The sequence below is a fragment of the Paroedura picta genome, chromosome 7 (genome assembly GCF_049243985.1).
Source record: "Paroedura picta isolate Pp20150507F chromosome 7, Ppicta_v3.0, whole genome shotgun sequence".
Classification (NCBI taxonomy): domain Eukaryota; kingdom Metazoa; phylum Chordata; class Lepidosauria; order Squamata; family Gekkonidae; genus Paroedura; species Paroedura picta.
In genome coordinates this window covers 87,873,077-87,890,915 of record NC_135375.1, presented here as the reverse complement: position 1 = coordinate 87,890,915, position 17,839 = coordinate 87,873,077, and the positions used below count along the sequence as shown (strand labels likewise).

Sequence of the window (17,839 nt, the reverse complement as noted above, 5' to 3'; positions counted from 1 at the left end):
GGGAAAAGCGGCATATAAGAACCAGCTCTTCTTCTTCTTCTTCTGATTTTGTCGGACATTGCTTCCCCCCCCCCCATTGTTTGGAGACAGGGGCCGAGTCTGAGGGTAGTCAGACTAGCTTCCCTTCTCACAGTCCTGGTTAAGGAAGAACTAATGTTTGCTGCATAATACTTAAATGAGTTGCTTTGGGCATTTTTGTGCTAGAAAAATAGAGTACATGATGCCATAAGTGGCTTTAAATTGCGTATCTATTATAACCATTATATCTGCACTAGACTATGCAAACTCTAATGTGCAAACTGGTGGCAGCTGCAGCGTGTGCATACATCACTTTAAAATAGAAAAAGTATGATTTTTTTTCTTGGTTTAACTCATAGAGAAATGTACTGCAGATTTAAAGTGTCATCCCAAGTGGAGAGACTCTTATGTTCATTGAAGTAAATGTGTTTGGAAAAAACATAACTGCTCAGGATGGGACTGCTAACCTGTTAACTAATGCAGGTTATGGTAATTGGTTCACTCTTCTATTTAAAATTTATTTCGGGGTCTCTAAATCAGTGTGGAAAATTCTGTTACCCTTGAGTCAGGCATAATGCTTTTATCTGGAAACTGACAGTGGACAAGACTTTTGTAATCTCTAATTGCTTAATTCCCCAGTTTTTGTAATTAATAATATTCTGGATTTTATTTGTTAGATTTGTATTTCACATTTCTTCTGGTAGTATGTGGTTGGTTAACCTGGAACCGGGCCGGAAGTGATGTCTGCTGGCCAAGCCTCCTAGTCAAGGAGGTCGGGGGGGGGGGGGAGGAGAAAGGCAGTTTGAGGCAGGGGTGGGTGTCCAGGCTTTGCCCCCTTTCCCAGGTACAGTAACCACACAAGAATGCTGCTCCTAGGTCAATGGAAGCAGCTGGCTCCCTGCTTTCACAGCTTGTGGCAGAGTCCATTAAGACAGGATAGGGAGAGGCTGGGGAGCTCTGGGAATCCCTGCCATCATGACAAGCCAAGAGTCACCTTCATGACAGAGCTGGGGTTTGAATCCAGATCTCTGTTTTGACACACTCCTTAGTACACCATAGTAGCTCTTGGTTTTCTTTGAAATAAAACATTAATATATTAACAGTTAATAAATAAAGCATTTATATTTGAAAACTGTACTAGGCCCTTTATATAAAGTAGAGTTGGTGTAGGATAGTGATTTCTTGCAGTGGACCCTATTGTAGAAAACCATGTTTGATTCCCCACTCCTGCACATGAAACCTGCCGGGTGACTGTGTCTCAGAACTCTCTCAGCCCCATGCATTTTCCAAGGTGCCTGTTGTGGAGAGAGGAAGGGAAGGAGGTTGTAAGCCACTCTGAGACTCCTTAAGCTTGAGAAGAGCAGGATATAAAAACCAGCCCGTTTTCATATTATATTCATTTTTACAGGGTTGCTATATTATTGCATGTGTGCTGGACTTGTTGCTGAGCTAGTTGTTGATTCACTGGAAGTCTTGTAGCAGCAGAGTAGAACCCTTGTTGATCACACAGTGCATGAAATCAGTCATGCCAGAGTTACTTGTTCTGCCATGCTGTAGCATTACCATGGCAGGTAGTGTCATGATATGGTACAGCAGATATCCACTGAAGGGCCATATGTGGCAAGGTGCCCAGGAACTTCCACCTAGTCTGATAAAGTTGCTGATTGTCACTCAGACATTGCCTGTACTGTTCTTGCTATGCCCTTCCGTTCCTCTAATTTATGTAAGATTATAAACTCCCTTTACATATGTTTGTCTCTTCCTCTTCCCTATACCTTTTCTTGGTAGATATGTATTGAATGAATCCCAGAGTCGCCAAAATGCACCATCGGGACAGAGCTGTTCTTCTTCAAGTAGTTCTGGAGGTTCTTCTGGGATCCCTCAGCCTCCTCCAGGGATGAGCTTCTATGCAGCCAAGCGAGTAATTGGAGACAGCCCATGGACACCTGAACAGCTGGAACAGGTAAAAAGCTAAACTTAATTATCTCATGGGTGTGTCACATGGAAAGTGTGTCAACTCTTGGTAAGAATTGCTACATGAATGCAGCTGATTTAGCAAGGACAGGATCCTATATGCATTTTTTTCAGTTCCTTTCTTTGGCATGGACTTCATCACATTCTCTATCTGATTTCATCTTGAGTAGTTACATCTGATCAGTGTTAAAACGATTAAACTCCCAGGGATGCTCCACTCCCAGCTTATGGAAGCTTGGCTTCCTCTCCGTTCTTTAACCTTATTTAAGGGCCAAGTTTGCATTAGGTCTACACCAGCAACAAATGTGGGAAATAAGTGAGTAAATAACATTGCAGTACTAAGCAGAGATGCAGCGTTTAAAGGCCGTTGAAATCAATGGGTGTAACTGCTTAAGGCTGCAGTTCAAAATTTCAAAACCCTTCCTAATGTATGAAGCAGGCAAATACTTTGTCAGATGAGTTGTTTGCTTAGGTATATCTTGTTTAAAATACAGTTTGCATATTACAGCATTTCAGGGTGATTTTGGAGCAGAATAAAACTGCTATTATGATTTCCTTAAAATAGCAATGCTAATTTGTTACTAAACAATATCCTGGTATGTTCTTTTTGGAGTAAAATAACTGCCAATCCTATATTTTTATTAATTCTCTTAATTTGAATTAACATCCTCATGATGACTAGAATGCCTTACCCATTCAGTGCCTCTGAAGCAGGGGTTCTAAACCTTTTTCAGGAATTAGGCACCTTTGGAATTCTCACACATGGTGGTGAGAACAGCCACAAAATGGCTGCCATGGGAGGTGGAACCAATCAAAAGTGACTGCTGCAGGAGCTAGAGCCAACCACAGTATGTTAGAGAATGAGGTTATGTGTAACTCTAATGGTAAATCTTCAGCATTTCAGGCAGATGCTCTGCTTAACAGGATACCTTTTTAAAATATATCTTCTTTCTTACACCCAGCTTGCCTTCACTTATGTAGTGAAGGTCCTTATCCTGTGGTGGCAGATGCTGCCAAAACAATTTTTTTTGTATTTGATCTAATTCAATCTCCAGGGGATAATCAGAAGCTCTTTTGGGCAGAAGCCCTACCTGGACCAGCCCACATTCTAATAACACTTGGTGGGCACCAGAAAACATGTTAGCAGGCATAATGGCACCCGTAGCCACCACATTTGGGTCCCTTGATATTTAGTAGAGTTATGACTTTCTGAATTGCTAATGATGACTGGAGGTAGGAAATCCAGCCAAGAACTAGCGGTAGTCTTCCTTTAAAAAGGGATTTACATTTTCACATAGATTAATGCATTGTCAAGTCATGTCACTTACTATACAGTCTGAAACTATTAGAAAATATCATTCAAGCAAATATATAAAATATAATACAGTATGTCAGGTGAAGGCAATACATTTATCATATTTTAGGGTAGGAAAGGATTTTATCCTAGGCAACATTGTGCATTGGTTAAGAGCGGTGGACTCTTAATTTGGAGAACAGGATTTGATTCCCTCCTCCTCCACATGAAGCCCACATGAAGTCCTCCACATGAAGGATTTGTGGATGCTTTGCCCTTTTACTGCTGTAGCACATCCAGTTATCTTTTCCTGTCTTTTCCTGTAGTAGCTCATGATTCTAATAAAATGTCTTGATCAGTGGATATCAGTTTTATACCTCCGGAATGGGCTGAGTGACTTTCCTACTCTTTTCTGCATTGCTGGGCAGTGTAAACTGGGCATTGTGAAGTTCATTGAAGCAGAGCAGGTTCCTGAACTTGAAGCCATCATACACTTGGTCATTGCATCCAGTGACACGCGGCACAGTGTAGCAACTGCAGCGGATCTTGAGCTCAAAAGCAAGCAAAGGTAATGACTTTTAACCTTAAAACTTTGAATACTTTTTAAAATGGAAAATATGGCTGACTTTTAAAAAACCTTCTCTTCTTAATGTTGTGTTCTTTATTTGGTGTCGGCTGGGACACTGAGTATAATGCTGTAAACGCTGACGAACAATAAACATGTTCAAAAGGAAAAACATAAACGGCATAAAAAAGTCATTACTACAGGATTCTTCATGTGTGCTTAGAACAAATAGTTGTACATATGAGCATATGAACTGACCCAGTGAGAGCTTTGACAAATATTTGCTCACAGCCATTGGACTGTGGCTGGAGAAATGTATGCCCAAAGTGTACATAAAGGTAAAGGTATCCCCTGTGCAAGCACTGGGTCATGTCTGACCCGGTGTACATATACTTACACTAATGTTTGTGTCCCAGCTATAGTCTTTGGTGCACTCTACTGTCACTTTACTTACAGTGCCAACGGAGTTACATCCTTCTAAGGCCATTGACTCTGGTGATTATAGAAAGATGTAACTCTGCTTTAGGAATGCACTGCAAGAACAGAAAAACAATATTTGCTTATGGGAACTATCCCTATTTATATCTTTACTAGCAAGAACACCTGCTGCAGGCTAAATGCTCCAGGCGCTACTGGAGCAATGGGTGAGTGGGGGGAGACAGTGGGGGTGGGGAGAGGCAGCTCTGGCAAGGTGCAGAGCAGCCTCCCTTCCCCTCTTTCACCTTCCGGCAGCTAGGCGGCGGGGTGAGTGCATGGCGGCCTTGGGGCTGGCGGTCCTTGGTGTGGCTGCCGCTGCAGCCTCTGCTGCAGCCTCTGCCATTGCCTCGTAGCCTCCGATGGCGCTGGGCAGCCTCCTCCGCCACCTTGGAGCCACTGCTGGGCAGGCTCCACTGCCGCGTTGGAACCTGCTGCCTCACCGCGTGCACCTCGTGGCCGAGTTTTGTGGGCGGGCATTCTAGGGGCCGCCCCATTCCATATTGGCCATGGAGCGGAAGCAGCGTCCGGACACCTGGACAGGGCCCGGACACTGCTCCACCCATAGTGGCTCTTCTCAATTATATAAGAGCCACTATGTGGTATAGGTAAGCTGCTAAGCAGTGTCATGTGCTGGTGAATGAATGTATATTGCTGCCATTATGTTTTGGCTTTTCTTATGTAGATGTTTAAAAAACGCACACACTGAGAGTTTGTATATATATAAACCCTTATCTCTTCGTATCTCAGAAGGCTACAAGGGAGTTAAGTAACAAAGTTAAGAAACTTCACATCCTGGTTCATAGTTTAAAGCTCATTTTAGACACTATATGCAATCAGCTGTCTTTTATCTAAGGTTGGATTTGGCTCACAATTATTCATTCAAAATCTAGGCTTGGCTTGATAAATTCTGGGTTTCGTCACCTTAGTGCCACCATCCAAGACTGCAGTGTGGGTTTGTTCCCCAGTGCCACGATGTGGTTAATAAACCAACTTCACACCATGGTTTTAGATCTTGGTTTTACATACCCTGATTAACTACAGACGTTTTAATTAAATCATGATTTTGTGTGGCATCTGAACTGAGTCCAAGAGTTGCTTGTTTAATTAATGCATATGTGTATTTACTGAACTACTGAGATTTACAGTGTGAAAGAGAAAGCAGTGCTGTACTGGCTACTAATTGGCTTTATTCACATTCATTTAAAATAATTAGTTCAATGACCTTACCATATGTGTATCTTTTAAAATGTTGTTTAGTTTAATTGACTGGAATAATCCAACGATCATCAACAAGCTGTACAAAGTGTACCTTGGAGACATACCACTAAAAACTAAGGAGGTGAGGCTTTCTTACATCTGCATTTCTTTTTTGAGTTATGAAGTTGGCTTTTGTACTAAAACTATATATCTATCTCTATCTCTATCTCTATATAATAATAAAATATAAAATCCTTGGCTTTGTTCTTTGGTTTGCTGTAATAGTGGTTCTTGTCTAGCTGTGATTCTCAGAATTACCTGCTACTCTTGCTCCCCTCCCTTCTCCATTTCCTGGTTTCAGGGGGGAAATAATTTAACTACAGGGAGCCTATACTTTCTTGCTTCTCCTTGTAGCAGCCATTCATGTTTGGATGGCCAGTTTGCTCTGTTCCTCCCCTACACCAGGTTTGTTTGGGTAGGCATTGTTGTGTATACACAAATCCTGTTGTGTATGCCAGCATGTTCCAAAGCTAGGAGTGTGAATCTCTGCCTTCTCAATGGTGGCACCTTCTGTCTGTAGTTAGCGCTGTTTTAGACAAAGGTATTCACTGTATCAGGCTTCATAGACCTGGGGCAGCTGTTTTTAGCTGCCCCATCTTGTTTGAGTAAGTGAAGGTTTGGTTTTAAAGGTTCTTTTTAATGCTGATTATTAGGATAGTTATGATCATATACTTTCCACCTGCTGGGTTTTATTACTGGCTGCAAATTTTTAACTGGGTTTGCTTTTCTGGTGATTTTATTAGTTTTATTACATTTTATTTTATTAATCTTGTAAGTTGCTTTGAATATAGTTCTGTAGAGAGGTGGGACATAAGTGTTTCAGTTACATAAATCATCATCACATTATATTCACTTAGTCAAACAACTGAATTTGTGTAACTTGAGTATACATGAATACATGCAGGGAAAACAATTTCTGGTTATTAATGACAACAGAAGCCCACCCAAATATGTACTTTATTATAGAAACAGGAAGCTATATCTTATTTCATGCTGACATCTGTTCTATCATGTATTTAATTCTGCTCTGTAGCATCTCCTTAAGGACCCAGAATTCTAATCAAATACGGTGTTGTTATTTGATAACAGTTTTGCTTCTACTTGGGTTGGATGAATTATGCTAAGGTACTTCCTGATAGTTCTTCCTAAAATCCATATTTTACCATTAATACCTGTTTGCTTATCCCAGGGAGCTGTTTTGAAACCGGAACTGAAACGTGATCCAGTTAGCACGCGGGTGAAGTTAAAGATTGTCCCTCATCTTCTGCGTTCCAGACAAGCTGCGGAAACATTTCCTGCAAACATTCAGGTAATTTCTTCATTCGGAATCCTGGTAGTTACAACCTTCTCAGAACCAAACTCTTAGCTCTTTGCATTCATCTCATGGTGATACTTGGGTCCAGCAGTGTCAAGCAGCAGCCTATTAGCTCAAGGGAGCATTTAAATTACTGGACTGGACTGTAGCAAAGGCACTGAATCCGTTGAGGAGATCTGGGATAGAACTAGCGCTGAGAGAAATATGTATGCAGTCCAACATTTACCTCATAATCGTGCGCCTTGTAGTATTATGGCACTGAAATAATATTGGTTGTTTCTGATTAGTTCATTTCCTCTGCCAGGTTGTTTATGATGGACTTTTTGGTGCAAACACCAACGCAAAACTGAGAACTCTGTCTCTTCAGTTTGTACATCATATCTGTGTGATGTAAGTAAATTATTAATATATATATATATATATGGTATCATATGCTAGTTGTCAAGTTATGATTATGTAATTAACAATGGATAACATACGACAGTTAGCTAGCTAAAGGTTTTTTCTTTCTGAAAAATGTTTTTGTCTCATATGCCATCAGGAAAAATAAGTACACAGTTTTCCTTTTAAATCAAGGAAAACGTGATATGAGATTGTTTTAAATCCATACGATTGAAAGAAAAAATTGCTTGGAATGTATTTAAGGAAAGCCATGAATAATTTGTGTTTGGATAATCATCTTCATATCGCAGGGAAAAAAATTGATGTAGATTGATGAGATAATCTAAAATTCTCCTTGATTTCAACTGCCAATATGAATATGGTGTCTAAATTATATCTTTCATTTAACGAGATTCCAATTTCATTATCTAGACTCTCCATGTTTAGGTGGGAGAAAATAATCAATTTCATATGGGATGGTTGTAAACCTAGAGTAAAGTCAACTAATGTTGCAGAAAAGAAATTCTATGGGAATGTTGTTCTTCCTAATTCATCCTTAGTAAATAATGTGGCACTGCTAATTTGGCTTTAAAAGTGCTTTAGAGATAAGGATAATCAATGGCTTAGTGTAGAGTAACATAGTAAAACAGTTGCTGTGGAAAACTTTATATGGGTGGATCAAAAAAGGCAGCAAGGTTTAGTAAAGAATAAATTGTTGTCCCAGGAGCTGCTACGTAATAGTAAGGAAATCTGGACTTTGCTACCCAGATGAGAACTAGCCTGCCTTTGCTGCAGTGCTTGTTGAAAAGATTGTGACAAAGCAGGATTGAGGAAGACCCGTAGAAAAGGAAGACCAAAGGAATGCACAAAAGTACCAGGATGCTGTGGGGAAATTGGGATCCCCCCCACCCTCTCACTTCCCAGTAACATATGAGCCATGCCAAATAATGCATGTATAAGGAAATAACTACATAGTACATACTTGTGAATGAAAAGCCTTATTCTTTTATATATTGTATATTTCAGTTGCCCAGACAGTAAAATAAAGCCACTAGGCCCAATGCTTCTGAATGGGCTGACAAAACTTATTAATGAATATAAAGAGGTAAGTTCAAAGCACCTTATTAAGAATGATGATGCTAATTGTTGGGGAATTTATAAATTGGAAACTTGTAGACATGTATGCTTTTTTCATGTCTGGGAACTCATTTTATATTTGCTTCCACATTGCGTTCAATTTCCAGATTAGCTCTGAGATAACAATTATATCCTCAGCTCTGTGTATGCTGAGCTTCATATGAATATGTCCTATTCATATCTTGTACCTATATATGGACTTCTGGAGCTTTTAAAGGTGGGGCGCCTCAACTGGTGGGCATAGTGGGAAGGTGTAATCTTATTCCCACATAGTATGTACAGCAGTCAGGCAGACCACATTGTTGCCCTATTAACATGTTTTTAAAGTGAAAATTAACTTTACTATCCTTTGCTCACGACTTGCTGTGTGATGATGGGCAAGATAAACAAAGAATTGTTTCCACCTTAAGGATTTGTCACAGTTCCTTTTTCCTGTTCCATTACTTATATCAAGGAGATGGTAGTATGCTTGGAGGTATATCATGGGAGATGGCCCAAATCCCCCCAACCAAAAATCCTGGAGCAAGTGTGTCCCTTTTAGTCCCTTCGAGATTTTTTCAAGAGGCACCTATTACCTCTTCAGTTCTGGTGGCTCATTGAACTGCCTGAATGACCTCCTCGTTTATGGTAACCTAGGAGAAAATTCACATTAGTACACTGGAGAGGTTTACTGTATCACTCACTAGGTGTCTGCTGTTTGCCATAGTTCCAGCAACTGCAGAGAACTGCAGTGCTAATTCAAAGATTTTGAATTTTGCTGCAGAATGCTGTTTGACGTTTTGTCCCCTCAAGCTGTTGTGATAAGGCGATGCACAAGCTTCTGAGCTTGTCTCCAGTTTCATGCTTGCCACGTCTCTTTTGCTTTCCTTTCTTGACAAATACAATTTAAAAAGCGAGCAGTAGTTTTACGGCCATATGCCGTGATTCCTCCCCCCACTCCCAGTCTCTGCATGAAGAACTTGATCCCATCTGTTCTCACTTTCAAAGTGCTGTGCTTTAGGAGATGGTTACTGTATTTTTGGAACCTTTGTGTCCCTGAAACATGTTATATTTGAAAAAAAAAGGTTAGGAAAGGTAGAATAAGAACATAATTGTCAGGAATAAATGAGAACACATTAATATGTTCTCTCTCTGTCTCTCTCTCTCTGTCTCTCTCTCTCATATGACACTTTTTGCTGATCTTTTTTTTTTATTCTTCAAGGACCCCAAACTGCTATCAATGGCCTATTCAGCTGTTGGAAAACTCTCTAGGTAACACATACATTTAAACTAATTAGTTGTTGGTTGATTTTTCCATAGCAATTTATCAGGAGGCAAGCAAGTTCCTTTAGCGCACCAAATGGTGTAATGATGCACAGCATGTACAGAAGATACAAGCTTTCAACAGCTTTGGAGCTGTTAAATTAAATTTGTGTGGGGGGTGTTATTTGGATGCTAGGTGTAATCCATTTAAAATCCTAGCCAACTAAGCAATCCCTGAGCATAGCCAGTGGCGGCATGCTTAACGTGCATAGGAATTAACCTTCAAAAAATTATCAGAACTCCTTGTATCATTTTCTGGTTTGGCTGACTTTAGTGTGTATTAGATTGCGTAGCTTCCCTCTGGTGAAGGTAAGTAATTTAGGTTGAGTATGCTGAATTTACTAGACTCTGATTATTGGTATCTGAAATTAAGTGCCTTATTTGAATGCTAATGAAGCATAGTGGCTAAGAGACTTAGTGTGAAGCCCAGAATTCAGATTTTGTGCCTCTCATGAGCTTTCCCTGCCTATCAGCCTGAAGCTTCCAGTTTCAACATGGGGGTAATTCTGGGCTGACACACACAGACATTTCCCAAGATTGCTGCATGTGAAGTACTTTGACCATACTAAAGAACTATCTTAGCTTGATGTTAAACAATAACTAATTTTCATCACTTTCAAAAATGTGTCTGTTTTTTAAATGTCAACTTGTTCCATTTTAGCCGAATACCTCAGCTATTCACAAAGGACCTTGCTCTAGTCCAGCAGTTTTTTGAAGCACTCTCAAAGGTGAGCATTTTGGGGGGAGCAGGGGAGCAGAGAAGTAGCTTGTTTGAAGAGGTGGATGCAAGATACTAAAATATGTATACTATTCTAGGAGGAGCCCGATACCAGACTAGCCATTCAGGAAGCCCTGTCCATGATGGTTGGAGCTTACACCAGTTTGGAAGGAGCACCACGTACTCTCATGGAGGCCCTTGTGGCTTCAAACCTAATTAAGGTATGTTTACAGAATGAGAAAGATGTAACATGAAAGTCATGCTTTTGATACTGGAATCTGATTTCCTCCCTTTCTAACTCACTGTGCCATTAAAATGTATTTGTGAATGTTCTTCTGTTTAATAGAATAATTAAAAGAAGGAACACCAAACGAGTCCTTAATATCCATACTTGGTTTTGTGTCCATAGCATATTCATCACCTACGTAGATAAAATTAAATATCAGTTGTTACAGGGGAGGGCAAATTTCATGTTGGCAGGGGCTCATGGGAATTGTAGTCCATGGACATCTGGAGGGCCACAGTTTGGCCACCCCTGCTCTAGGAAGCAACAACTTTTTTTAAAGAACCTTGGGGGCTTCCACGAAATGGTGGTTCTGTGGGTGGCGTGAGTCACAAAATGGCAGCTTGCATAAGAATCATAGCTTTCTAGAGCAGGTCTGTGGTGCTCAGGTGGAGACACCTTTCTTATGCTCTTTTCACAAAGCAAACCACTACCATCACGAATGGTCCTGCAGGGGAAAAAGTGCACAGTTCCCTTTATGTTTTTTTCATGGACAAGTCCACTGGCAGCTTTGATACAGAGTGCACAGAGGCATGTGTAAAGGAAGAAGATGTGAGGCAGATGGGGAAGAGTGCTGGTGCTCTCATCTTGCAATCCAGAGCAAAGATGTGTGCACATGGCATGTGCTTCCTTCTCCTTTGTATGAAAGAGAAGAAAGAAGCTGCTGCTGTGGCTTTGAAGGAAGGGTAAGAAAGACATTACAGCAGCACTCAAGGAGCAGTGGAGAGCTATTTTTAATAGCTTGGGGAGTGATCGGCTCCTCCTGAGTGACTTACTGCCCACCATGGAATTAGTGATGTGCAGGTAGAACTCCTATAACTAGCTTGGTTAGGAGTGTGGGCTTCTAATCTGGCATGCCAGGTTCGATTCTGCGCTCCCCCACATGCAGCCAGCTGGGTGACCTCGGGCTCGCCACAACACTGATAAAACTGTTCTGACCAATCAGGGCTCTCTCAGCCTCACCCACCTCACAGGGTGTCTGTTGTGGGGAGAGGAAAGGGAAGGGGACTGTCAGCCACTTTGAGCCTCCTTCTGGTAGGGAATAGTGCCATATAAGAACCAACTCTTCTTCTTCTTATATCCGCTGGGTTTTAAAAATACATCTCCATGTATTTAAAAAGTGTTCCATTGTTAGGTGAGGAAAAATGAAATGTGCTTACAACTCCTTGACAAAGTGCACTGATTCACAGGTAGGTCTACTTTAGAAGTGTAATAATAGCACTAGAAACAGAATAAAACGTTGACATACAAATTACTTAAGGATTTTGTAGGGGCCATAGAGGCAGTGACATGATAGCAACTCTGGCTGTGATTGGTTGGCTGTTCACCTGTCATTGCTGATCCTGTGGCTGCCACTTGCCCCTTTAAAATTTGCTAGGAAAGGGGCCGAAAGGAGCTGGAGCAGCAAAAAAGATGACAAGTACTACTGGGAAGAGAGATTGCTGATTCTTGCTAAAGATCTAAAAGCAGCTCCACTTAGCTGATCCAATTATAAACAAGAGCATGTTTCCTGCAGCTGCCTTTTCTATTTTAAGGGCTTATTTTGTACTCCTTTCATGTAAGTGCCTGTGTTTAAAACAGCTTTGATGTGTACTTGATAATTTCTTCCATGTTTTTATTTTTAAGCCTCAAGTCCAAGTGCGTCAGGTGGCTGTAAAATTTGCCAGCACGGTGTTCCCTCCCGATCACATCCCATCAAGATACTTGCTGCTTTTAGCAGCAGGAGATCCGTAAGTTTCAGAAGGTGTTTAACATTGCATCGGGGAACTGGATTTAGAACACAGTTGTAGTCTTGCCGTAGTAAGGATAGAGGCATGATATTGCGAGCTGCCTTTAAGGCCATTTAAGGACACAGAAGTGAAGTTTGGGGGGGGGGGGAATGATTTTTTATAATTGTGCAGCATTGTGTCCTTAAGACGTGACTTGGGCATCACACAGAGTGGACAGCTTGGGAAGCCAGGATTCGGCCTGCAGACAGTCATTCTACCCTGATTGCCCTTGACTGACCCTGGTTACCTTGCCTTTGTCCTTTCCTGCACTTCCTCTGCCAAAACTGGTTGATATGCTGCCCTACATTAGGATGCCCAACCATGGGCAATGCCTTCCTGCATTGCCTTATCATGGATCAGCGTGCCAGGCAAGCCACTACTCCTCACCCTGCTCTTGTGGTCCCTTGTGAAAGAAACTGCCTGACTTTTCACAGTAACTCTTTCCTCACGCCAAGCGCAAAGACTCTGGCCTCATACTGCTGCTGATTTTAAGTGCATCCTTTCCTCCACACTCTCACTAAACACGCCACCTTCCATTCCAACAAACCCACCCAAGCATGCTGCCTCTCCTCCTTATCACAGTAGATGTTTGCAGCAGCTCTGCTTCCACCACTACCTGGTATTTCTCATTTTACATAATAGCACCCACCCCCTTTCCCACAAACACCACCTACCAACCCACGTACCCGGAATATCCTGACAAGCAGAATCTCGACAAGGGATCTATAAAGACCAAGGGTAAATTGGGTGGTTGTGTGAATAACTTAGTTGTATGGGCAGAAATAGTTAAACATTCAAGGCTTCATTTGTTGCTGCTTTGTTTCCTTTATTTTGGGGAAAGAAAGATTGTGCCAGCTTACTGGACTCATCACAGGGAGAAAAAATGAGGGTGTTGCCAGGACAGCTAGCAGATGACAGCATGGGCAGGGAGACTGCCAGTGAGAGGAGGTCAAAGGGGAGTGAGGCTTTAATTTTGTTTGGTTCTTGCCAGTCATTTCTAGCCTGCGCAGCATGAGAAATGGAGCTGGGAAACCAGCCAGCATTAAGACAGAATGCCTACGCTTGTACATGCCTGCAAAACAATGGTAAATAGACAAGATCCTGGTTTGAAGTATCCAAACTAACCGGAGTCAGTGTTTGGACAGTCACCTAATCTGTTTTATTAAGCTGTAGCTTCATGTGATGTCTGAACTGAACACCAGAAGATCTTGCTTTGGGGAAAACTGCTGTTACTGCAGTGCCTGTCTTGCAATGTTCTGCTGGCATAGCCAAATGAATGCCATGTTGTTTATGCAGCAAATAAAAACTGGCCCACAAAATATTAGGTGATCCGTTGATATATAGTACCTAGGAATATTTTTCATTCCTAGAAATGCAAGTCAAACCTTCAGCATCTGGAATATAGCAACCTAGAGTGTGCAGATAACTCAGGGGAGCTGGGAGATGCAGGATGAATGATGGATGGCAGTCTTATGGAGATGAACTTGATTGCAGTTGAAGAAAAAGTCGGGTGGTGGGTGGTAGTGGTTAAGCAAGACCTTGTGGGTGGTAAGGGATCAAGTAGGTAATGTTATTGTTAAGAAGAGGTGCTGTGGAGGAGAGAAGACACCTATTAAAGTTAGAGAACCAGAGTTCTAAAGCTGACTTTTAAAGAAAGCAGGCATGAAGATGGTGATTGGCACAAAGTTTGACAAATATTGTAGTATGGAAGTAAGGAGTTATCCCTTCCTGTTAATATGTAGTAGTCTAGACACTATTTTTCTGTTCTGAAATGAGAATGCTGTAGTTTAAAGGGGTGTGTGAAACTAGAAATGGTCCTGCAGGGAGTACTTACAGGGAGAAAGTGGACCCACATTTAAGTTAATTTCTGCAGTTTGCTTGTCGTCAACATTCCCTTCCTTCTGAAAATGTAAGAATCCTGGTGGGTCAGACAAATCAGACCACATGTCCACCTATTCCAGCATCCTGTTTACACTGATGTCCAGTTTCATGCTTCTGGGAAATCCACAAACAGGACAAGGCAACAGCCTTCCCCTGCTGTTAGCCCTCCTCCTTTAGGTATTTAAAGGTATACTGCCTCTGAGCATGGAGATTCTATTTGATTCCATTGGATCGTAGCCACTGATAGGTGTAGACCAGGGGTAGTCAAACTGCGGCCCTCCAGATGACCATGGACAATTGTTGTAGTCCATGGACATCTGGAGGGCCGCAGTTTGACTACCCCTGGTGTTAGACTGTTAATTTGGCCAGTCTTACGTGGTGTCCAACCCTGCATGTCATGCAGTGAATTCCATGTGCTGTGTGAAGAAGTACTTCTTATATCTTTTCTGGATCTTCTGCCAGCCAGTTTTAATTGGGTGATCCCAAATTCTAGTACTGTGAGAGAAGGTGAAAAGATTTATCTCAGAAATGCTGGGCGCGAAACATACCTTGCTACGAAAGTATGGTGATTCCACGTATTGTGCTACAAAATTGTGATCCTTGCTCTCAATAAATGGATCGCAGGGCAAGTGGATGGTAGCACTGGAGTGATATTTTCTGCCTCTGTGTGCAAACTAACTCCCTTTATTTTACTCTTGAAAGACGTGAGGAGGTGCATGGAGAGGCCCAGCGCGCACTGAGAACGTTTCCTGGTAAAAATGAAAAGGAAAGTGCTGGCAAACAGATGCCTTCCTTCCCAGAAATGGTCCAGTATATTCAAGAGAAGGTACAAAATGTCAGCTTAAATTCTAACCTTGACCATGTGATGTTTAGTCATAATAGTAGATGTATCCCTGATCTCACAAAGAACTGATCCGGAGGCTCTTGACTCAGCTCTGATTTTCAGGCCATTCAGACCTGGTTCTGTAAGCTACCTGGATTGCCTTGGCAATGTTTCAGAATAGTAGAAGACACATTTGATAGATGAAGATATTAAATAAGCGAGTACATACTGTTTGGGAAAGCCACTGGTCTCAGAACTAGGAGTGGGAGCAGACTGGAAAATTTCAGTTCAGTTTGAGGTTCATGGTCCTTCCAAACCCCTGACAACCCAACCCTCACCCCCCAAACAAACTGGTCTGGTTTGGGCTGGTCCATTTAGCTTCTTCCTGCTTAAAAGCGGGGGCCCGGAGTAGGGGAGCAAAGAGTAGGGGAGCTGCCTAGCCCAGCAGACCAGCACACCCTGCCAAACAGTGGATCGTGCAGGGAGTGAGCTTTTCACACAATTAGCCTGGGGTTTGCTGGGTTGCCCTGCAGCAGCCATTTCACTGTGCTGGTTCCCTTCCTTCCCCAGGGAAGTGAATCAGTGCACTCAAATGGTTTGCAGCCATTTTATGCTGACAGCACATTTCTTGTCAGCCTGAAATGGCTGCCACTTGAACCCCAAACTGGACAAAAGTCCATGAAACATTTCTGGGGAGACACCTACCCTGGACCTCAGATCGGGGAGCATGATCCTGGGCAATTTTGTGGGGAATTTTAGTTCGTGCCCCAGCTCATGCCCATCCCTAGGACTATCTTAGCAGACTACATTTTAGTGTATAGTGTTATTTCTTTCTGACTAATGTTTGGTTATTTGCATTGCATCGCTTCCCTAAAAAGAACCATTTCAATCTTGGATCCTGGTTGTTTTATACCACCATCCTTAGTGGGCCTACTCAGAATCTCGTTCAGTTCTGTTCACCAGGGCTTACTTCAAGGAAAGTGTTCTTTGGATTGCACTATTGGTTTCCCAGTTCTGTAGTTGCATTGCCTTTTCCTTTGATCAGCCTCCTGGCATTTAAAAATCTTCTTGGTGCCTCCTGTTCTGAAATTGGGCTGGAGTCTTCAAAGAGGAGGGTTATTCTGACTGTGTCAAAGGAATGTATTCCCTGGGAAGTCCACGGGGCTGACTCTGTGCTAGTGTGGTTGTATTTTGTAAGGCATAGAACCCATTCTGGATAGATTCAGTGGGTAGCTGTGTTAGCCTGAAGAAGCAGAACCAAATTGGAGCCCAGTGGCACCTTTAAGACACAAAAGTTTATCTTTTGAATCAAACCGTGTTGCCTTGAATCAAACTCTGTTCTTCAGTCAAGATATGTTTTCAAGATTTAGTCTTGATGTTTTAGTGCTCACAGGATGAGTTTTGCCTGTTTCTTCAGTCCTCTTGTCAGACACTGACAGGAAGTTTAACAGATGATATTCCACTGAGCAGGCTCGGTCGATAGCCATAAGCAAAGTTAACATAATTGTTCTTTGCTCAGCAGATGTCTTGCAGGACGACAAAACTGTGTTAATAGATTCGATATTCTGAGCCCCACAGGGACATAACGCCTGCTCCCATGGGATTCCCCTAAATCTACTAGTTCCTCTGCCTAAGGGAGTAGGTTTACACTGGCTAAGGAGAACAACCGGCAATAAGCCAGACCTGTGCGATAGGATAAAGATGTGTTGTGGGAAAGTGAAGGCACAAAACCTAGACTAAATCGGTGAGCAGAATTTTTGGCATCGATAATGAGCTTTTGCTGGTCTAGCTCTTCAGAGCTTTCTGTTACTACTGTATGGGCCTTGATATTCAGGGGAAGGAAATATGTTAAGTAGCACAAGGGGCAGAATCTAAACTTTAGATAGCATGAAAGATAAAAGAGGCTCTTCCTCTTATTACTGTGAACATAGATTCTTGGTTGTACAAAGTCTGAAAGCAAATTGTGTAAAGACAGGCCTAAATTATTTCTGCTTTTAGTGGGACCAGAACATGAAGGACATTTAAAAACTGTTCTCCATTGGTTGGGGCTGATGGTTCCCTACTTCACCCAAATGCTGTGATGATAATGAGCATTTATTACATGTGGGAAGGATTATTTGTTTCCTTGATCCACCAAAGGTCTCTTTGGTTTTTGGTCCCTCTCCAGACCTGGTTTAATCTCCAGCTGTTCCTTACTTGACAGCTTTCCAACTAGTTGCTCCTTTTTCATTGCAGTAAGATAAGGCGTATTTTTATGTAGTGGAGATTGTTGACAAATGACAGCTCTGTTAGGTTTATTACTTTTTTTATCATAGGCCTCTCACAGAATGAAAACTCCAGCTAAATATATGACGGGGACTACAGTCATGCCTTTCAACCCGGCCACTTTTGGAGAGGTACGTGTTTTCGGATTATCTGCAGCGAATTCACCCCCTGAGCAGGTTTCCCTGGAAGTAAAAATCATTTTACCTGTAGTAAAAATCATATGCCATTTTCTGCAGCCATAATTATATGCCATTTTCTGCAGCCCTTATGATACCAAAGAATATTGAAGGAAGTGGTGGGCATTCCTTGTAAATTCATGAATGTGTTGTTTGCCAGTGTTTTCTGGTCTTCACAGACAGTTCCAAAAAGTGTTTTAGATG

At 41.9% G+C, this 17,839-nt stretch overlaps 1 protein-coding gene across 5 annotated transcripts in view; it reads left to right on the top strand.

Annotated features, from left to right (window-relative positions):
- Window positions 1-17,839, top strand: part of ECPAS (Ecm29 proteasome adaptor and scaffold) — an 83,634-nt gene that overhangs the window by 19,054 nt on the left and 46,741 nt on the right. For all 5 annotated transcript variants that reach the window (XM_077345292.1, XM_077345293.1, XM_077345294.1 and 2 more), the window contains 12 exons: window positions 1,807-1,981; window positions 3,715-3,854; window positions 5,586-5,667; window positions 6,775-6,894; window positions 7,205-7,290; window positions 8,308-8,386; window positions 9,620-9,669; window positions 10,382-10,448; window positions 10,537-10,659; window positions 12,348-12,451; window positions 15,074-15,197; window positions 17,510-17,590. In XM_077345292.1, the coding sequence (XP_077201407.1) occupies window positions 1,807-1,981; window positions 3,715-3,854; window positions 5,586-5,667; window positions 6,775-6,894; window positions 7,205-7,290; window positions 8,308-8,386; window positions 9,620-9,669; window positions 10,382-10,448; window positions 10,537-10,659; window positions 12,348-12,451; window positions 15,074-15,197; window positions 17,510-17,590 (1,231 nt within the window). The remainder of the gene's footprint in view (window positions 1-1,806; window positions 1,982-3,714; window positions 3,855-5,585; window positions 5,668-6,774; window positions 6,895-7,204; window positions 7,291-8,307; window positions 8,387-9,619; window positions 9,670-10,381; window positions 10,449-10,536; window positions 10,660-12,347; window positions 12,452-15,073; window positions 15,198-17,509; window positions 17,591-17,839) is intronic.